Here is a 20,639-nt window from a genome sequence, read left to right as displayed (position 1 = left end):
CATATTCCTGTTGTGTTTGTGGGAGGGGGTGGGTTTTTCACTGCCCATAAAGGAGGGGCAGAAAAACCAGCCATTCCATTGGTTTTCCCTGCGAGCAAAATTGTTCCATCAAATATTTGCTTAGCGATTGGAATCATTTGGATTTGTCCTGATATGTTGGTCTTTCTGGAATCTGCTTTTAAGAAATGAGTAGTGTATCTTCACACATTTTTTGATGTAATAATCAGCCTGCAATGCCATTATGATTATAGGTCCAAGTCAAGGTCAGTCTCTGAACTTGATGAACTTGAGTCTGCGCAAGGGCATGGTAAGTTTCTCCTCTTGAGTGTTTCAACTGAGACATAAAACAGATTTGAATTCCCTTTAGCCAGCCACTTGAACCGGCCAGTGACTGAATCTTGAATGACTTGAGAATAGCATAGATCCAGTTAGTAAATATTGCTTACATGTTCAGAATCTAGCTCTGAAAAGTAATAATCATAAGATTAAAATATGGCTCCGCAAGTATTCCAAGTATGTAATTACAACAGTCACAAGGGAGCAATTATGTCTACGAATATCCCCTTGGCAACCTCAAAAGAAATTGAATGTATTGCAACTTAAATTTAAAATATTCCAATTAATAAACATAAGCTTGGTGTAAACATCACTGCTGAAGAATCTAGTCAGTGCTCATTTATTTGGGTATCAGATTCTCCTTCAGTTAAAGATACATTTGGGAAGCACAAGAGTTATGCAGCCAGGAGCCAATAACTGTTATACTGGGCAGAATTTTGCCATCGGCAAGAAGGGGGCGGGGCCCGCTCGCTGACGCGTAAAATGACGCCAGATGAGATCGGGCGGAACCACCGACGTCATCCCGCCCCATTTAAATTTTCAGGAAGGCGGGGGCGCAGCAAAATCAGCTGTGGGCCCACCGACAGGATCATTGAAACAATTTAAGGACCTGCCCATCCAACCTTAAGGTTGGCGGGTTGGCCAGGAGCCCCGGCGGCAACTAGAAAAAACATGAAACCTCATCCACTGGCTGGATGAGGTTTCATGCGGTGTTTTAAACATTTTAATAAAGTTAGTATGTATATTATGAACATGTCCCATCTCATGTCACATTGTCACATGAGGGGGACATGTTGAGAAATTTTTATTTTTAACATTTTTCAGAGTGTAAGCGATCTCCCTGAAGCTGCACTTAGCCTCAGGGAGATGTGCGCTCTTCCGTGCGCATGCACAAAAGAGCGCACTTTCACTTTTGGGGAATTCCCCTCTCTTCCCCCCCCCCCCCCCCCCCCCCACCGCCTGCACAGGAAGCGCATTGCGTTTCCCTCTGGGTGTCATGCTGGGTGGGCCTTAATTGGCCCGCCCACATAAAATGGCGGCAGGGCCCGCTTCTCTGGCAGGGATCGGGCCCACCTGCCCGACAGGCAGAAAATTCTGCCCCATGTGTGTGGCTGGAAGACGATAGATGGGAATAGGTATTTAAAACAAAATTCAAGCTTTTGTTGACTTTTGTCTTTAACCTTTTGTTTGAACACACATTGAAAGCATTATCCTTGCATGAGAGCTAATGGCCTACCATGTGCATATTTAAACGTGTGTTTAGGTGTAAATGTGAGACCAGTGGGTGGTGTGGCCCAGTGGCTGCTAGAGGAAGAAAAACTACGCAGGCATCACGGGAAGATACAGGACCAGGCACGAGTTGAATTGGAAAATGAGAGGCTGAAAATCCTAAATCAGATGAAATATGCTGACCCAGAGAGAGGTGGGGAATACGCCCTCTGATCAGCAGCCAACCTTTACCATAATTTTTCTATCATTCCAATGATCAAACTAATTAGCACATTTTCGGCTTCACTTTAAACGACCGCTTCCATTTTAAAGCATTTCTTTCTTGAAGGTTACACTGTGCTCGACTTCAAATTGGAATTGTCTCTCAAGTGAATTACCTTGGCTGCATGCTAATCCTACGCGGTTTTCCCTTAATGTGCACAGCACCTGCCGAATGTGCTGATGCAGTGCTTCGCTGATTTTTGGATGGCCAATATTTTAACATTAAATGAACTATTTGTTCATAGTAGTTGCTGATCGCTTCATGACAATCATTTGTTTCCCCCCCCTAATTTGATTGTAATCTAATAATGGAACAGACCTTTCTAAATCAATTTGGAATTTGATTATTTTTGACTACGCTGATTTGAAAATTTAAATAACTTGTGCTGAAATGTTGCTCATTAAGCCCATAATGAATGCTGTACAATGATTCATGTGATATATGCTGATGTCATAATTATGTTGAAGAAAATGTTCTGCTAATTCATATGCACAATTATTTGAATATATTTTAGTGCTGATGATGAGTTTGGGTTTGTTCATACTAATCCCTATTTCATGGAGTGTTACAATTGCCAGAACCCTAACTTAATAGAGTATTCAATTACAAACTATCAGCTGGGACAATGCAGTTTTTTTTCAATTAAGCTCTCCCAATTGGAGTGCAATGGCAACGTTCAGGTCCTTATTGGTTGTTTATGTTGGTTGTTAGGTGATATGAAGAACAAAGTTCCAGACTACTCGTGGATTAAGGGTGAGTCACAAGGGAAAACTTCAGAACAGAAAGAGCTACCGCTCTCGCGTGCTGAGCAAGAGCGTCAGAAAATCCTGCAAGAGATGCGTAGAAAGACTCAACTCCTGAATGACCAAAGCTGGATCAGACAACGTAGTGCCAGTGTTGCTAATAAGAATGGACCTAGTAATTATGGATCATTGAGAAGGTATGAGCCACATAAAGCAGCAGCGGCAGTTACACTCAATCTGCCACCCAATCTGTGTATTAACAATCCCAATCCCTTGTTTGCACACACTTCCCATCCAGAAAACATTACTTCTCATTGTCACGTTTTTGTCAATTCTTCGATTTGATAATTCCTGTACTCATACTTGTAAGGGAAGTGCCTATGTAAATTTTCACATAGCAAACATAACTACCTCCTTGTGGCAGTGCTTTGTATCCCCTAATTCCATAGCCTGTACTATGGAAAAACTCATAGTTCACAAATACCTCAAACTGTCAACTGCACTAAATTTCCTTATTTAACTGTAAATTCAAAACATTAAAAAAAAAATAAGTAAAGAATATATAGCTTTAAAATGGAGAATGTGTTAAGTTTGTGCTCACTGGTCCAATTGGTCCTTGTTCTCTAACTTGGACTTAACTCCCCACATAAAAGGCAAAGTCAGTGAGTGAATTAAGTGATTCACACCAAAGAAGTTCACAACAGAAAAAAACTTTTTAGGAAACTTCCATCCACGGGTGGGATGAGGTTTCCAACAGCAAATAAAAATAAAATAAAACATTTTATATATAATTTATAACATGTCCCTGCTCATGTGACAGAGTCGCATGAGGGGACATGTTTTATAACATTTTCAAAATCTTTTTTTTTTGGAAAACTGTAAATCTGTTTGTGCTCGCCCTCCTCCCACTCCCGCAGTGCAGCCACTCACGTTTCACGCTGGGCAAGCCTTAATTGGCCACCAGCATGAAATCACGGTCTGGCCCCGATAGCGGGCAGCGGTTGGCTTCTCGACCGCCCCTGCCAAGCCCACCCAGCAAGGGCAAAATTCTGCCCATAATTGCACTAGGAGCAATAGGTTCACCTGACTCATTCCTGGGATGAGTGGCTTATGCTATGAAGAAAGGTTGAACAGGTTGGTCCAATACCCATTGGAGTTTAGAAGACTGAGAGGTGACCTTGTTGAAGCATACAAGATCCTGAAGGGACTTAACAGGGTAGATACTGGGAGGATATTTCCACTTATGGGAGAGACTGGAACCAGGGGACACAGTTTACCAGTAAAACTGAGTTGAGGAGAAATATTTTCTCTGATGGTCATTAGTATGTGGAATTCTCTTCCCCAGAGAGCAGTAGAGGCTGTGCCATTGAAGTTATTCAAGGCAAAGTTAGAGATGTTTGATAAGACAAGAGAGTCGACGGCTATGAGGGACAGTCAGAAAAGTGGAGTTGAGACCACAACCAGATCAGCCATGATCTTATTGAATGGCTTGAGGGCTGAATGGCCTCCTCCTGCTCCTAAGTCATATGTTCCCTTTAGATGCAGGCAATTGCAATTTTTTTTGTAGCTGTTTACTGTAATAGAGCCTTCTGGTTCATTCTCTGTGCTGGTTTTGCACTAATTGCTGTTCCCATGCGATACTGCAAAAGAAATCACTCCAGTGCTTTTGCAGTTATCTCAGAACAAAGAACTTTAAAACTTTATTTCTCATAATGGAGTTTAGGCCATCAGCCCTTCAAAAACAAAACAGTGTTTACACACAAATACAGCTGCCAAATGAACATGTGCTAAAAATAGTCCCACAGGATGTTTGTAATTGGATGGAATGGCTTAAACCAACGTATCCAAACACTTTGATCTGTGAGACAGGGCCCCTACCAAGAAGCAGTGGCAACCACTAATAATTGGCAAATCAAGGTTAGTAATTTAATTCCGCACATACTCATGGACCACAAGTCATACAGAAACAAATTCAGGTGATGTCTCATAGTGCAAAATGCCCTCTTTTCTCCCCCTCCCTGCAAAGTGCACAACATTACACTTCCAAACATCTGGACATTGTTGTTCTTCGCTGCCAAAACCTTATTAGGATCTTCAGGAGAAAATGACTTCAGATGCGTTAAACACAGTTTCTTACCTTTGGGATGGACGAATATGATGTTGAATTAAAATAGATATTAAAACAACAAAGTACAAGTAAAATTTAAGGTAAAATCTGAAAAAGTGCTGGAAAAGCTCAGCAGGCCCAACAGCGTCTGTGGAGAGGAAAAGAGAGGTTACATTTCGAGTCCACACGACTCTTCTTCAGAACGGACTTGAAACATTAACCCTGTTCCTCTCTCCACAGATGTTGTTTGACCTGCTGAGATTTTCCAGCATTTTCTGTTTTTACTTCATATTTCCAGCATCCGCAGTGTTTTGCTTTTATCAAAGTATGAGTAAAGCTCTGTTTAGAAGATACAAGTAGCAAAGCTGTCTTTTGCTACGTTATTTATTTGTTGTAGATGAAAAAAAAATGCCAGTAAGTGTTCTGATGAGAGCAATTAACGTACTGCATTAATGTGAATTCTTCTTCACCAGTGTTGTACAAAATGTATATGGGAGAGGGAGATGAAAGTAGGTGATGGGACTCACCAATTGATTGTCCCAAGATTGGTGGAAATTTTCAGCGCTCTCATTCTCCTCACATTCTCCAAGGACACCTGAAATTCGGCCTTTCCTGCTTGTAGTCATGTTGATTACTGGTTTGATACAATGGAAGCTAGTTTGGTCCCAGTGTGCTCAAAAGTAACATTGTGTGACCCAGAAATATTGAGCAAGTTGTATAATTTTTACCGTTGTTTCAGGGGTGAATCCTTGGACAACTTAGATTCTCCAAAGGCAAACCACTGGGGGTCAACTTCCGAGCCACCGTATAATTCGGGAAAGGAATCCATTCACCACCCAATCTCCACTTCCAATCGATCCTACATGCGCACTCCATCATCATCCCTTCCACCTCAATCTACTGGATTATTGAGAGCAGCATCTTGGACCAAGAACCCTTCTGTTGCACCAACTACTCAGTCCCAGATAACTCAAAGCAACAGGTACTCGGATCATTTGGAAGAAAAGTTATGCACTGTGTTACTTATGTATAAGTCAGTGTGCTTTATATACTTTGTGAAACTATTTAATGGAAAATTCTCTTTCACAATAGTTCACTAATTCTTACCATATTTTACACAGTTTTGTTAAACAGCTTGGGTGCTTTCCAAATTCTCACAATTGTAAACAATTGTAGATGAAATGCATCTATATCTTTATTAGTGTCACTTGTTTCCTTGAGAGCATGTTTTCAATTTCAAACTGTAATCCAAGATTTGAATGGAAAATTATAGACTATGATCAGCACTCTACACTCTCATGATAGGAGCAGGAGTAGACCATTTAGCCCTCCAGCCTGCTCCATCATTCAATGAGATCATGACTGATCTGTGACCCAAGTCCATATACTCCCCTTTGCCCCATATCCCTTAATCTGGTCATTTAAACAAAATCTATTAATCTTCGTTCTAACATTTACAATTACCATTTGCAGAAGAAAGTTTCAAACTTCTACCACGTTTTGTGTGAAGAAGTGTTTCCTAATTTTACTCCTGAAGGGCGTGGCTGTAATTTTTTTTTTAGAAGATACCTGTTTAGTCTTAGACTCCCCAACCAGTGGAAAGTTTCTCCCAATCTACCCCATCTGTTCCCCATCATATCTTGAAAACTTGGGTCAAATCACCCCTTAATTTTCTAAATTCCAGGGAATACAATGCATGTTTGTGTAATCTTTCCTCATATTTTAAACCTTGGAGTCCAGGTTTCATTCTAATAAATCTAGTAAAAACTGTACTCCCTCCTAGGGCAGTGTATCCTTCCTAAGGGTATATAGCCCAGAACAACCCTCTATACTCCAAATGTGGTTGAGCCACAGCTTTCTTTGGCTGAAGCATAACTTCTACCCTCTTGTATTCTATTCCTCTAGGTATAAAGGCCAGCATCCCATTAACCCTTTTCATTATTTTCTGAAATTGTTCATGATATTGTAATGATCTATGTACCTGGACCCCCAAGCTTCTCTGGAGCTCCACTGTCTCTAGCTTTTCACCACTCAGGCTGGAACAGGGTAGTTTCTTTGTAGGTCCAAAGCAGATGACTTCAATGACCTACGTTGAAATCTATTTGCCACACTTAATCTATTATTATCTCCTTGTAATTTTATGCTTCTGTCCATACAGTGTACAATGCCACCCATCTTTGCATCATTGGCAAATTTGGGTATGTGGCTTTCTATTCCTTCCTCTAAGTCGTTAATAAATAAGGTGTATAGTTGGAGAACCAAGACAGGTCCTTGTGGAACACCACTAGTCACATTCCATCAATTAGAATAACTGCCCATTATCCCTACTCTGCCTCCTGCTTAGTCAATTTCCTAACCAGTAATTTGCCTTCAGTTCCATGAGCTTCAAATTTAAGCAGCCTCGTGTGAGGACTTAATCAAATGCCTTCTGTAAGTCCATATACCTAACATCCATAGGTATTCTCTTGTCCGCTACTTTAGACGCCTCTTAAAATAATTTAATCAAGTTTGTCAGACGCGACCTGCCTTTGACAAATCCACGTTGGCTGTCTCTGGTCAGAAAAAAATTCAAGGTGTTGAAGACCACTGGAGTAGAGGTTCCTCAAGCAATTGGGAATGCTGCCCAAAAATTGCCTGCTTTTAACTAAAGATTCGCATGATGTGTTAACAGGGTGACGAGAAGACACTGATAAATGTTATGCAAAGAGAAATCTGCAGCTATTTTTTAAAAACTTGCTGAAATCCAGCACTAATTAGCAGGACATTATCATGTTTATATGAAAATAAAGCCCTGGCTTGAATAGTAGAATAACTGTGTTGAAATATGAATGTATTGAAGTGCTTCTGAAATCAATCATATCAGAAAAGTTCCCAGAATCAAAATCAAATTTTCTAATCGATCTGAAAATACTCCAAAGCCGTCCATGTTTCTGCACCACCTTAAACTATCCATCTTTAAAATATGTAGAAGTAGCCATTCCGATTTTTTACTTGAGCTCCTTGTTTACGATGGTCAGATTTTCTTTGCACAGGGCCGATTGTTGGTTTGTCTTGTAGTAAAGCTTTATCCTGTACAATCGCCACGTGCAATCTTGAGGCCATCCAACGCTATTGGAAGAACGCCTACCACTTAGTAGTCACAGACTACAGGCCTGGCACAAGGATTCTATTTTCCTGCTGGGCTTATTCCTTAACTCTTTACCTGGTCACAAAGATTCAACAAATCGATGGCTTGTACATCCCACAGTGTTGGTATCATAATTCTCATGCCTGTATAGCATTTATATAGTCGGTCCCCTTTTTGTTCTGTATCCAGGTCAATAAGTGGAAAGAAGATATGTTCATTCTGTGATAACGCTCTTGGCAGAGGAGCTGCCATGATCATCGAATCTCTTGGTCTTTGTTATCATTTACATTGTTTTAAGGTGAGGCCAGGGACCAGCTATGAGAGAGGCTTAGCAATGATGAGGGATGTCTGTTAAAGACATGCATGCTTTCTTAGAACTCTAACAGTGGCCTTTTTATTAACATTTTGCGCATGAACCCATGCAGACATTTTACTCAAAGGTACAAAAAATATGAATATTACTTTGTTTTGTTTGGACTTGAATTCTGCATGGCTTCCACAGCTGGTATCGAAGCATTTTCGTGCCATACTAACACTGGGCAACTTGTCACTATTTTATAATAATTTTGATTCTGTTTCAGATTGGCGTAATTCACAACTTCCTGCTTGTGCTTCTATCTTAATTGACAGCTTTTGATTTTCAGCTAAAATGGAAGGCTTCATCACCATTTAATGTTCATATTTGCACAAACCTGTATCTTATAATTTATTTGTCATTTATTGTTTTTTTTTGCTCCTGCTAATGTCTGTATCGTCACTCCATACTAATGCTTATGATCGCACCTTCATTAACACATGGCTACCTAACTTCCCAGTGCATAGTGAGTCGAATATATAGCTTTTGTCATGTATTACTGATCTGTAGTCACCAAAGAAACAGCATGACTTTTGCAAGACCACTTTAGCTTGATATGAACAATTTAAAAAAAAAGTGATTTGTCCTATGCATGTCAAACCTCATTAAATGGCATTATATTTGGCCGAATTTTATTTTTCTCTTCTGCCTTTGTAATATTTGTAGTTTTTCTTTGGAGGACCCATTGTTCCTTAGTCAAAACTGCTAGGATGCATTACTTATTCAGAAACCTTTACTGATTCTGTTGATTCTGATCACGAGAAGAATCCCTATGTCTAATTATCCCTCCTCGGTCTTGCTGACATTCCTACTAAAATTGAGAATTTGATACCTTTTTATGTTTTTTTTGCACCTGCCACCTCTGTAAAATGAAAGGTACCTTTAAATTATTTAGATCTTGTACCATGTCTGTCAGCTGTCGCAAACCACAAATGTCCCCTGAAAAGTGGGTGGATAGGTAACTTACTCTTGGGTTTTCCCCAGACTAATTTACAACTAGCAGTTGCCTTGAAGTAACTGAGCCGTTTGATGTTCTGCTACCAGTGAGCTGCCTAGTTAGTGTTTTAATCTTATAGGGGAGAGCCTGTGACCCACTTTTCTGTTATATGCCCAATTAATGCTCCCTTGTTCTGTCCTGAAGATGTAAAGAATTGAATTCAAGCTGAGTAGACCAATGGAAAGAAATGCTGTCTCTTTATGACTTCATTCCTCGCTCTAAATTTCAACAGTTGTGCGATATCTTGAAATATCCATATAAATAGTCTTGTTTTCATGCATAGTGCATCTCATGCAACATTGACCTTGGGGGTAAAGAATCTGGAGCGGAGGTCCGAGTGCGGGATAAGAGACTCTACTGTAATGCCTGCCACATCCAGTTCAAAGGTAGGTAGAAGTTCAAAAGCAGCATCCTGGAATCTGCTGAGAGATGATCATTAAATTTGTGCATGCACAGGAAGCTAAGCAGGAAAATTGCCATTCCATAATGAACTCTGTCAGTGCAGGTCCCGTTTCCGGTAATCAGAAAAATCTTGTGTTAACATTTTTTTCTCTATCTCCCTTTTTTTTTTTGACTTCTCCTTTTGATTACTTGACCTCCCTATGCTTCCAGTTCTTACTGGCTTTCTCCTTTTTTTCCAGTACAGGTAAGGCTGTCTACACAAGCAGAAGTAGAAGGGGAAATATAGAACTAAGACAGTTAGGATTGATTTAGATGTGGCGGGTGCGGAGTAAAAAGTTAACATCAGAAGCATCTGATGCTGATGTAACTATGATATAATGACATATGTCTAAATGACAGAGGTCCTGGGGGGAGGAAAAGTCCAACTTCGTGCAGACTTCCAAAGACAAACATAGAGCTGTAAATAAGCAATGATGATTTTTACAAACTACAGTCTTGAGTAACTTAAAGAAAATGGACAAACACCGAAGAACCCCATCTGGACCCCAAACACATGACAAAACAGTGGGTATTTGAAAAAGAAAAGAGACTTTTGTTTATGTAGCACCTTTCATGACCACAGGAAACCCCAAAGTGCTTTACAGCCCATGAGTATTTGGCAAAGTCTAATCAGTTTTGTAAGATAGGAAATTTATGAAATGCAGGAAAAGGTGGGAAGAAGGGATTGGAGAGGTGAACCAGAGGTGCCTCTTATAGAGCACCTATGATGTACTGTCCATTCTTTCTCAGACCATAATTTCATTAGTGCTAACTTTCTGTAGAGGACATGGTGTGAAACAGGGTTCAATGAGAATCCATCCATAGAGAGAGTTATATAGTGTTGAGGTTTCATTTACCCAGCTCGAGCATTTAAACTGTTAGAAAAAGGTTTGTGTTGGCATCTGTATTTAAAAAGTCTTCACAATAGTTTTGAATTATTTCTCAAGTCTGACATGTTTTTTTTCTTCTATAAGTGGTTTGGTTCCCCTTTCCCTTTCTTGGGCCCCATTGTGTCATGTTGGACTCCTAAGTGTAGCTTGTTTTCTGGCCTCTGCTGCTTTTGCTCTGAAATGGGTCTCCAGGAAACGGGCAGACAGTTTGCATTCTCCAATTTCACTTCGCTGGTTGCTGGAAAAACTCAGCAGGTCCGACAGCGTCTGTGGAGAGAAAGGCAGAGTTAACGTTTCGAGCCTGTATGACGACTTCAGAGCTAAAGAGAAATAAAAATGTGGTGCCCGTATGGGCTCGAAACGTTAACTCTGTTTCTCTCTCCCCAGATGCTGTCAGACCTGCTGAGTTTTTCCAGCAATTTTTGTTTCTGTTTCAGATTTCCAGCACCTGTGGTATTTTGCTTTTATTTTTTTCACTTCACTGATGTTTGCCTTGCCACAGCTGCGTGGCAGAGGTCAGAGCTACATGCGTAGTTCACTTTTCAAATGCGGGAGCAATGTATAATATTCTGAGTTGTTTTCCTACTGTTCCTTTTTGTTTAACCTTCAAATACAAATAAGGATGAACACAAGAAATATGAGCAGGAGGAGACCATTTGGCCTGTCGAGCCTGCTCCTCTATTCAACCCGATCATGGCTGATCTTGGACTTCAAGTCCATTTTCCCACCCACTCCCCATATCCCTTAACTTCCTGGGAGACCAAAAATCTGTTTACCCCAGTCTTAAATGTACTAAACAATGGAGCATCCACGACCCTCTGGGATAGAGAATTCCAAAGGTTCACAAAGGTTCTCCTCATCTCATTTCTAAATGATTGGCCCCTTATTCTGAGACCGTGCCTTAGATTCCCCGACCAATGGAAATAATCTCTCAGCATCCACCCTATTGAGCCCGCTCAGAATTTTGTAGATTTCAATGAGATCACCCCTCCTTCTAAGCTCCAGAGAATATAAGCCCAATTTACTTAGAGTTTCATCATGGGACACCCCCCTTATCCCAGGGCCCAATCCAGTGAACCTGCGCTGTGTCGCCTCCGATGCAAGTTTATCCTTTCTTAAATGTGGAGACCAGAACTGAACATAGTATTCCAGTGACCAATGAACAATTATGTAACAGGATAAAATGCTGTCCACTTAAGCACGTGTTGCTGTTAACTTGTATAGACAATCTTTCTCCGGCATTTACAGGCCTTGTTCTGAACCCCGTTTTCAGTTTTGTTAAATAAACCAATGTCTAAGTTTGTAAAGTCTGTCATGTTTTTACCTAGAATGGCATGGGTCACAAGGTAAAACTAGAGCTTTTTTTTATATACAGTAGCTGCTAATTAGGTTCAGTTACAAAAAGTGAAGTTGAAGTTTGTATGTTTTGAATTTTCAGCTAAAAATTCAGGACGATAAAATACTTTTGTTACATCACTGATTCGAGCCAGTCTAAGCCTGAGTTGAATGCATATATTGATTTCTCTGCTATTATAGTATATTTGAATAGTACCATGAGTCTACTTCACCAAAATCTAAATACAAACCAGCACTAAAATCCTCCAGTGTAAGTTGCAAAGTTTTTTTCTGTTGCCTAATGCCCATTTTCCAAAGTGCAATGAATACTGTCTATTTCAGGACTGTACTGTTTTTTTATATCAGAAGCTAATTATTTACATTCAATGGCCTTGATCTATTTTTTTTTAAATAGCTGGACAGCCCATGCCCATTTGAGAAGACTCTGTAAGCGATGCAAAGATGTTGCTACACATAGGGAGAGGAGAATGAACTTGCTCAACGCTATAACTTAGATGCTCCACGTGAACGAGAAAATTAAATCTTTGTTTGATACGCATGGGCTATTTAAAAAAAAAGATGTGACTCGTGTAATTTTAACTTAATAATCCTTTTATCACAATGCCACTGCAAATGGGCAACTCGATTAAACAATCGTAAATTTGTTTTCTTGTGAACTTACAATACATCAGGGAATACATGGTGTATTATACAGAACATGTATTAGTGCTTTATAACTTTTTCACTTATTTATCAAGCTGCTGAGCTGTTGGTGGATGTTGCAAAGAAGCCAACTTTGCCTTTGTGTTCATATTGCTTCTCGAGCACAATTGTGATGGTTTATATAAAAGTATTCTATTCAAAACATATCTGTCTTGAAACTTTGATAGATCTGTCATGTAAGAATTTCCACACTGCAGTAAATTATCTCAGCACATTTATTTGCTATCTGCATTCCCATTGTGTTTCTGTTGGATGGGCATTTATGGAAAAAGCTTATATTTTCTAAAATGAGAGACAGATTAAATAAGAGATGGCATGCATGTATTTTAAATGTACAGGACATTAAGGAGCTTCAAAGATGTAAAATCAAAATCTGTGTGATTTACTCTTGGCTTTGTGGAACTGATGGATATCAGGTTAAATATTTTGCAAAAAAACTATAAAAGAAAAAAAATCCATTCAATTTTGTGCTGACTTATGTTTATTAATAAAATGAATAAATCTTCCAATTGTGTCCTTGATTTTAATATTCAAAATCACCAGATGCATCCACGTTATAGAAATATGTAAACTGCAAGGCTTTGTATGTGTCAAATGAGGAAACTTTGTAGCATTTTGTTTTGAAATGTGAAGTGATATTGTGACAAACTGAGAATGTTATGTCTAAGCTGGAAGCTAGTGGCTCTTGTACACAGGAGCAAAGGCTCGTGGGATTGGGGATGATATATGAGCACGGATGAGGCTTAGTTAACAGACAGAAAACAGCAGAGTCACACCCATGCAGGTGTACCTGTGGATGTATGAAAAATGACCCCTTTTCTTTAAGACAACATAGAGAATGGACAGTCTGTGTTATAACGAGGGTCAGGTGACCTCCCTCTTTCAAAGGATGTGGGCATTGCCAGCTAAGCCACCATTTATTGCTCATCCCTAATTGCCCTTGAGAAGGTGGTGGTGAGCTGCCTTCTTGAACTGCTGCAGTCCCTGTGGTGTAGGTACACCCACATTGCTGTCTGGATGGAGCCTCAGGATTTTGACCCAGCAACAGTGAAGGTGCGGCAATATAGTTCCAAGTCAGGCTTGGAGGGGATCTTCCAGATGGTGGCGTTCCCATGCATCTGTTGCCCTCGTCCTTCTAGGTGATGTAGGGGTTGTGGGTTTGGAAGGTGTTGTCAAAGGAGCCTTGATGAGTTGCTGCAGTGCATCTTGTAGATGGTGCACACTGCTGACAGTGTGCATTGCTGGTGGGTATTGAAGCTGATGGATGGGGTGCCAATCAAGTGGGCTGCTTTGTCCTGAATGGTGTTGAGCTTCTTGAATGTTGTTGGAGCTGCACTCATCCAGGCAAGTGAAGAGCATTCCATCATACTCCTGACTTGTGCCTTGTAGATGGTGGACAGGCTTTGGAAAGTCAGGAGGTGATTTGCTCTCTGCAGAATTCCCAGCCTCCGACCTGCTCTTGTAACCACAGTTTTAAATATAGCTGGTCTGGTTCAGTTTCTGATCAATGGTTACCCCCAGGATGTTGATAGTGGGGGATTCAGTGATGGTAAGATTAATGAATGTCAAGGAAATATGTTTGGATTCTCTCTTGTTGGAGATGATCATTGCCCGGTTCTTGTGTGGCTCAAATGTCACTTGCCTGCAAATACACAAGAAACTGCCCAAGGCTGTGAGTTCACCTGCTTTTTTGTCTGGTTAGGGCATTAAAATGTAAGATACCTTTTGAAATATTCCTTTGACAAGAAATTAAAAATGCACAGACCTCTCTTGTGGATTTAACAGCTACTATTGTCCAAATGCCTAAAAAAGCTGGTGCACAATGGCCAGGCAGACTTAGTGGCTGCAGAACGAAATGCCACAGAATGCATATGAGAAAAAACCATTCTATCACAAGAAGATGCAACTAGCCAAGATTCAAACCCCATTGTGTATCAATGCGAATGGTGTCACGGACCATTTGTGTGGACAATGGGGGCCCTGATACTATGGTTACCTGACAGAAACCAGCTTGTGATAGGAAACATTAATTAACGCGCGTCTTGTGAGCAGCCTCGTGTCAGTGTTGGAGACAAAGGGACTTCAAGGGGAAAGATCCTGCCCAGCAAAGAAAAAACCCTGTCTAGAATCCACTAGCAGGCAGAGGAACGGGACTCAGCTACACTTTCAACTGGAGCAAAGCCAGAAACCTACTGTTGCAAAGAGTAACAACTTCAAATTCATGGCCAGGAACTTCCAGCTTCCATTTTCGCCCATGAATCAAGAGGAAGTTGTCAGGCCTCCATTGTTTCCAACTTCCATCTCAGAAGACAAAAATAATAATGACTTTTTGGACTTTTCTAAAAACCTCAGTGCATGCTACCCCTTTTGTAATCACCTTGTGTGTGTGTGTGTGTGTTAGGGGGAGGGCCTTGGATGCTGTTGCAATTTGGGTGTTGAGAAACAAATATTTATTTTGGCCTTATTTTAAAACTTGCAAGAAAACCTGTCTTCTGTTCTTAAGGGTAACAGCACTCGAGGGGTTAAAACATTAACACACTTTGTTGTTAGTTGAGAGGTAGGGAAGAAAAGGGGGAAACACCTTACCACCTCTTTCCCCCGTCTAACAGTAGGAATAAATGGATCAATTTTGGATTGGCAAGCTGGAATAAGTTGGCACTGCAAGGATCAGTGCTTGGACCTCAGGCATTTACAATAAATATCAATGGATTAAATGAGGGGGTTGAGTGTAATGTATCCAAGTTTGTTGATGGTACTTTCCTCATCTTTGTAAGTTGTGAGGAGGACACAGGCCTGAATTGTCGCTCGCAGGTTGGGAGCACAGAGTCAAGCCAGTTTCATTCCTCCATGAACCTAACCCAGGAGAAAGTGCCCTGGAAGTTAAGTTTTTCATTCCAGGAGGGCAAGGTTTTTTTGGAGTCAGGTCGGGTAACCCCAGAAAGTGTGCAAAGGCATCTGGGTGTAAGGCCTGCCTCAGTGCCCTGGCACTGCATTAAGGTTTAAACAAAATAATAAACTCACCCTCTTCCCCCACACCATCCATGCCAATCCATGTCACCTCATGCTCCCCATCCACTCCCATGGCTCCTCATACCCTCCATGCCATCCTATGCCCATCTACCCACAGCATTGGCCCTTTATAGCCCCTATGCCAACTTAGAGTCAACTCACAGCAACTGATGAACTCCACCCACCATCCTTTGCTTTTACGCCCTCCATGCCAACTCAGCCAGTACCCACCATGGGCAGACATCAGGACTCATGCTAAGATGAAATAAAGAATGTTCTAAGTTTTCATTGCAGACTTTATTTCAAACGAAACATATTCTTTCATTAAAAACCCATTCACTATATTTACATTCTTTCAACTATATGATCCCTTATAAAACTAAACATTTTGTTCAAGTGCTTAATCCCTTATTAAAAACAAGCATTGGAATTCATAGTCCCACTTCAGTTAAGTTTTTCATTCCAGGAGGGCAAGGTTTTTTTGGAGTCAGGTCGGGTAACCCCAGAAAGTGTGCAAAGGCATCTGGGTGTAAAAAGAGTCTCAGACCACTTGGAGCTGTCAATCAAACTGTGAAATGGCAGGCACCCCACTGTTTTTTCCATTTTTTCATAGGATATGGGCATCGCTGGCTAGGCCAGCATTTTCTGCCCATCCCTAATTAGGAAGGTAGTTGTGAGCTGCCTTTTTGGACTGCAGCAGTTCAAGAAGGCAGCTCACCATCACTATCTCAAGGATAATTAGGAGGGGTAATAAATACTGGCCTAGCCACTGACACCCATATCCGATGAATGAATAAGAACAATCAATCATCCAGAATTAATCCAGTAATGGTAACCCTCGGGCCTATATCAACAGAGTAAAATAGCAAGGAATGATTTTTTAAAAACACTTCACAGTTCTTTCAAAGATTTAAAGGGCAGGGGTTTTAAATGCCTTGACAGCTTGACAGTTGCTTTTGACAGTTCTATTGGCAGCTCTCTTAACTGGTCCAATGAATTTATGCTGTATGCACATTCATGTCTAATTTTAACAATCCCAAAGATGTCCCAGGTCCATTTCTTCAAAAGGGTACCCCACCTCCCCAAAGGACTCTGCAAAGTTTAGAGCAACTACCATGTCTAATTTTTGCATGTTGTGTTTCACACACCTAGGTCACCAAAATCAGACATGAGTGGAGGCAGCTTCTGATTTAGAAGGGCACCCGGCTCTGCAAAATGCGATGCACTTCCATGCCCATCCCATGAAAATGGTAACTACCGTGTTCAGGGGCAGGATTTCTGGATTTCAGTCTCTTCCGCCATCTTTGTAAAGATGAGGATCTCTGTGGTTGCAAAAATCCAGTCCTAGGAGTCTGTAAAAGGATTTAGTCAGTTTAAGTGATTGGGCAAGAATGTGAAAAACAGGATATAGGTACAGTGTCTCAAAACCAGCAACCTAGGAACTGAGTCTGATCCAGATCTCTGACTTTCGGGGTAGGCTGAGCTGATTTGGGTGGGGTCAAGGTTCACTCAGACTACTCAATGTGGAAAAAGACCGGTGTGCGAAGCCGATAACTAATCTGGCATGCCACTGTGCCAATGCAGCACCTAGCTAAGCAAGTTGTTAAGTTAGTTGCTCGTTTAATGTAAGAATTAAAATTCATGCATGGCAGCTTAAAAAAGTTTTCTGACATCTCCGGTATCTGGGATAGTCTGATTTGAGGCACCACCTGTATAATGTGGAGAAGTGCGAAGTTATCCACTCTGGCGGGGAAAATAGAAAACAGAATAGCTTTTAAATGACGAGACACTGGGAAATGTTGGTATTCAGAGGGACCTGAGTACCCTCGTACACAAGTCATTAAGTAAACATACTGGTACTACAAGTAATTAAGAAAGCAAATGATATGTTAGCCTATATTACAAAGAAAGTGGAGTATCAGAGTTAAGGAGTTATATTGGAATCACACAGGGCCTTAGTGAGTCCATATCTGGAATACTGTGCACAGTTTTGGTCTCCCTACCTAAGGAAAGATATACTTGCCTTCGAGGGAACATGTAACTGTAAGTTTACTAAACTGATGCCTGGGATTGAGGATAGACTGAGCCGTTCAAATCTACATTCCTTAGAGTTCAGAAGAATGAAAGTTGATTTCAATAAAACATATGAAATCCTTGAGGGGGTTGATAGGATAGATGCAGGAATGATGTTTCCCCTAGCTGGAGAATAGAACTGGAGGGAATTGTTGTAATATGCCTTTATGGGATAGCAGCATGCCATCACTAGAAGGGAAACATGGCATGTGATCCAGTCTTAGTTTCATTTTGGCCTGTGAGCAGAATACAGTACACACAGCACTGCTGCTGTTGTCTTAAGTTTTCTATCTGTGTATATTCTCTTGTGCCGGGTGTAAATAAATAAACCCAAAATGTGTTTACCCAATCCCCTATGATTGGTGCTTTTATAACATTATAACAAACACAACATGAATAGTCTCATGATAAGTATTGAACCGGGGAGCAGGCTCGAGGGATTGTATGGCCCACGCCTGGTCTTATTTCTTTTGTCCTTATAAGAGAATAGCTATTTAGGAATGAGATGAGAAATTTCTTCATTCAGAAGGCTGTGAATCTTTGGAATCCTGCACATCAGAAAGCTATGGATGATCAGTTGTTGAGTGCATTCAAGACAGGTCAATAGATTTTTGTGTACTAAGGGGATTGATGGATATGGAACTAGTGCAGGAAGGTGACGTTGAGATAGAAAACCAGCCCTGATCTAATTGAATTGTAGGACAGACTCGAAGGGCTGTATGGCTCCTATTCTTCGTACTAGTGGGTGATATTTGATTTCTGAAGCAGTTTATATATTTCCTTGAACAGCCTCAGCATCGGTTAGGGAAGTCTCAGAATTGTAGTTTAATTGATTGATATACAATTAACAAAGTGTCAAGTGGCTGGTTCTCATCAACCTAATAGACTGATGTGAAGTTTTGCAAGTCCCACTTGAATTTTTAATACCAGTGTGAAGCTTTCTATGCTCTTAGCTAATTGTGACTAATATTCAATAACTGAGACTATGCATGTTTAAAAAGTGAAATTGGAGTTTTTATGAAACAGGCTATTAAAATAATGCAGGCACTGAATGGATTTTAGAATGCCACAAGCAAGTAAATAGTCATTCTCCTAAACTGGTGCATATAGGTATAGTTTATGTACTTCAATCAAATGATGCCACCTTGTGGGTTGGTTGCAACAATTATTGCACACACAAGTTAACATTTTTGGTTAGTTAACTTTGTGCAATTATCCCATTGCACGTACTATAATTTTTATTGTTAAAGCTGCATTTTAACTTTGAGACCCTTCTCTGAAAGTCATTGGCATTAAATTAAACTGAAGACACGTCAAAGTTTAAGCATCATCGTACGTAGTGTTGGCTTGCTTAGTGAGTTTTAATTTCCTGTCGAGATGTGTGCTTTATTTTTCAGTGGGTCTGTTTGAGACTCTTGTGTTATATTTTGGGACTTCATTGCAAGCAGCAGAGGATGAGTGACCCCTTGAAAGCCCTGGGGCAGGATTTTCCCATCGGTGAGCGGGGGCACGGGGCCCGCTCACTGACGCGTAAAATGAGGTGTGGTGACGTTGGGTGGAACTCCTGACATCACCGCTCCCCATTTAAATTTTCTGGCAAAATCAGCTGTGCGCCCGCCAACCAGTCAATGGCCAATTGAGGCCATTGACAGAGTAATTAAACTAATTAATGGACCTGCCCGTCCAACCTTAAGGTTAGCAGACAGGCCAGGAGCCCCGGTGGGAATTAGAAAAAACATGAAACATCATCCACGGGTGTGATGAGGTTTCATGTAGGTTTTTTAAAATTTTAATAAAGTTTTTGTAAAAATTATGGACATGTCCCAACTCATGTGACAGTGTCACATGAGGGGACATGTTAGGGAAATTATATTATTCTAATTTTAGCTTTTGTACACTTAGAGCCGATCTCCCTGAGGCAGCACTTAGCCTCAGGGAGATGAGTGAGCTCTTTCGTGCGTATGAGCAAAAGAGCACACTCGATTTTGGGATTCCTCCCACTCCCGCACAGGGAGCGCTCACAGAGCTGCCTCAGGGAGATTAGTTTGATTTTTAAAAATTTTAATAAAGAAAAATAAATTTAAGACGTCCCCTCATGTGACAGTGTCACGTGAGCTGGGACATGTCATTGGACTTTAATAAAAACTTTCATTCAATTTATAAGTACTTCGTGAAACCTCATCCCGCCGTGGATGAGGTTTCATGATAAATGCGAAGGCCACCTGGGCTCTTTGCCTGCCCGACAGCCTTAAAGGTTGGATGGCCATCTCTGTTAAATAGTTTAATTGATATTTAAATGGGGTCAATAGGCCCCTGACAGTTCGGCGGGCCTGCTGAACTGAAGATCTGAAAGACATGCGGTGATGTCAGGACGCACGCTGATGTCACCACACGTCATTTTACACGTTGGCGAGCAGGCCTCGCCCTCGCTCACCAACCCAAAAATTCTGGCCCATGTGAAACTTTCAAACGCAGATGTGCAAAAACAAAACCTGAATGAAAATAATTTTTCAATCTCACTTCAACAAATCAATAAAAGTGGCTGTGTAAATATAGCCTTCAATGCAAAGTAATTTCATTCAAAATATCTGGGGTTTTTGTGAAATGTGGAAGTTGGCAGAAGGTAATGAACTGAAGTATTAATGTCCTGAGGCAAATATTTATATTCAACAATTTCTTCTCCCTCCAGTCTATCCGGTGATAAGCAATGGTTTCAGTGCATAAGCAAGAAAGTACAAGAGGTAGGTCATTTTAAATGTAAATCAAGATTGTTTCTCAGCAGGGAATTAATTATTTCTCAATCCGCAGATAGTCTTTCCATATCATTTAGAAAGCGTATGACCAATCTACAGAGTTATAAGTATGAGGTAGCAATACATGGCCCGGGAAACAATTACCACCCCGTCAGTCTACTCGCCATCATCAGTAAAGTAATGGAAGGGGTCATCAACATTGCTATCAAGCGGCACTTGCTTAGCAATAACCTGCTCACTATGCCCAGGTTGGTTTCC

The 20,639-nt window shown here is 40.8% G+C and overlaps 1 protein-coding gene across 12 annotated transcripts in view; it reads left to right on the top strand.

The window, feature by feature from the left end:
- LOC121283974 (LIM domain only protein 7-like) overlaps positions 1 to 13,052 on the top strand; it is a 222,832-nt gene extending 209,780 nt beyond the window's left edge. For 8 of the 12 annotated variants that reach the window (XM_041198834.1, XM_041198839.1, XM_041198830.1 and 5 more), the window contains 7 exons: positions 252 to 307; positions 1,601 to 1,759; positions 2,540 to 2,768; positions 5,418 to 5,660; positions 7,995 to 8,103; positions 9,441 to 9,543; positions 12,239 to 13,052. In XM_041198834.1, coding sequence (XP_041054768.1) covers positions 252 to 307; positions 1,601 to 1,759; positions 2,540 to 2,768; positions 5,418 to 5,660; positions 7,995 to 8,103; positions 9,441 to 9,543; positions 12,239 to 12,261 — 922 coding nt within the window. In that variant the 3' untranslated portion in view covers positions 12,262 to 13,052. The remainder of the gene's footprint in view (positions 1 to 251; positions 308 to 1,600; positions 1,760 to 2,539; positions 2,769 to 5,417; positions 5,661 to 7,994; positions 8,104 to 9,440; positions 9,544 to 12,238) is intronic. The other 4 variants (XM_041198837.1, XM_041198832.1, XM_041198836.1 and 1 more) reach the window with 4 other exon arrangements.
- The last annotated feature ends 7,587 nt before the right edge of the window (positions 13,053 to 20,639 follow it).

This window comes from Carcharodon carcharias, chromosome 11 (assembly GCF_017639515.1).
Source record: "Carcharodon carcharias isolate sCarCar2 chromosome 11, sCarCar2.pri, whole genome shotgun sequence".
NCBI lineage: Eukaryota > Metazoa > Chordata > Chondrichthyes > Lamniformes > Lamnidae > Carcharodon > Carcharodon carcharias.
The sequence above is the reverse complement of the archived record's forward strand: the minus strand, read 5'-3'. Positions and strand labels throughout refer to the sequence as shown.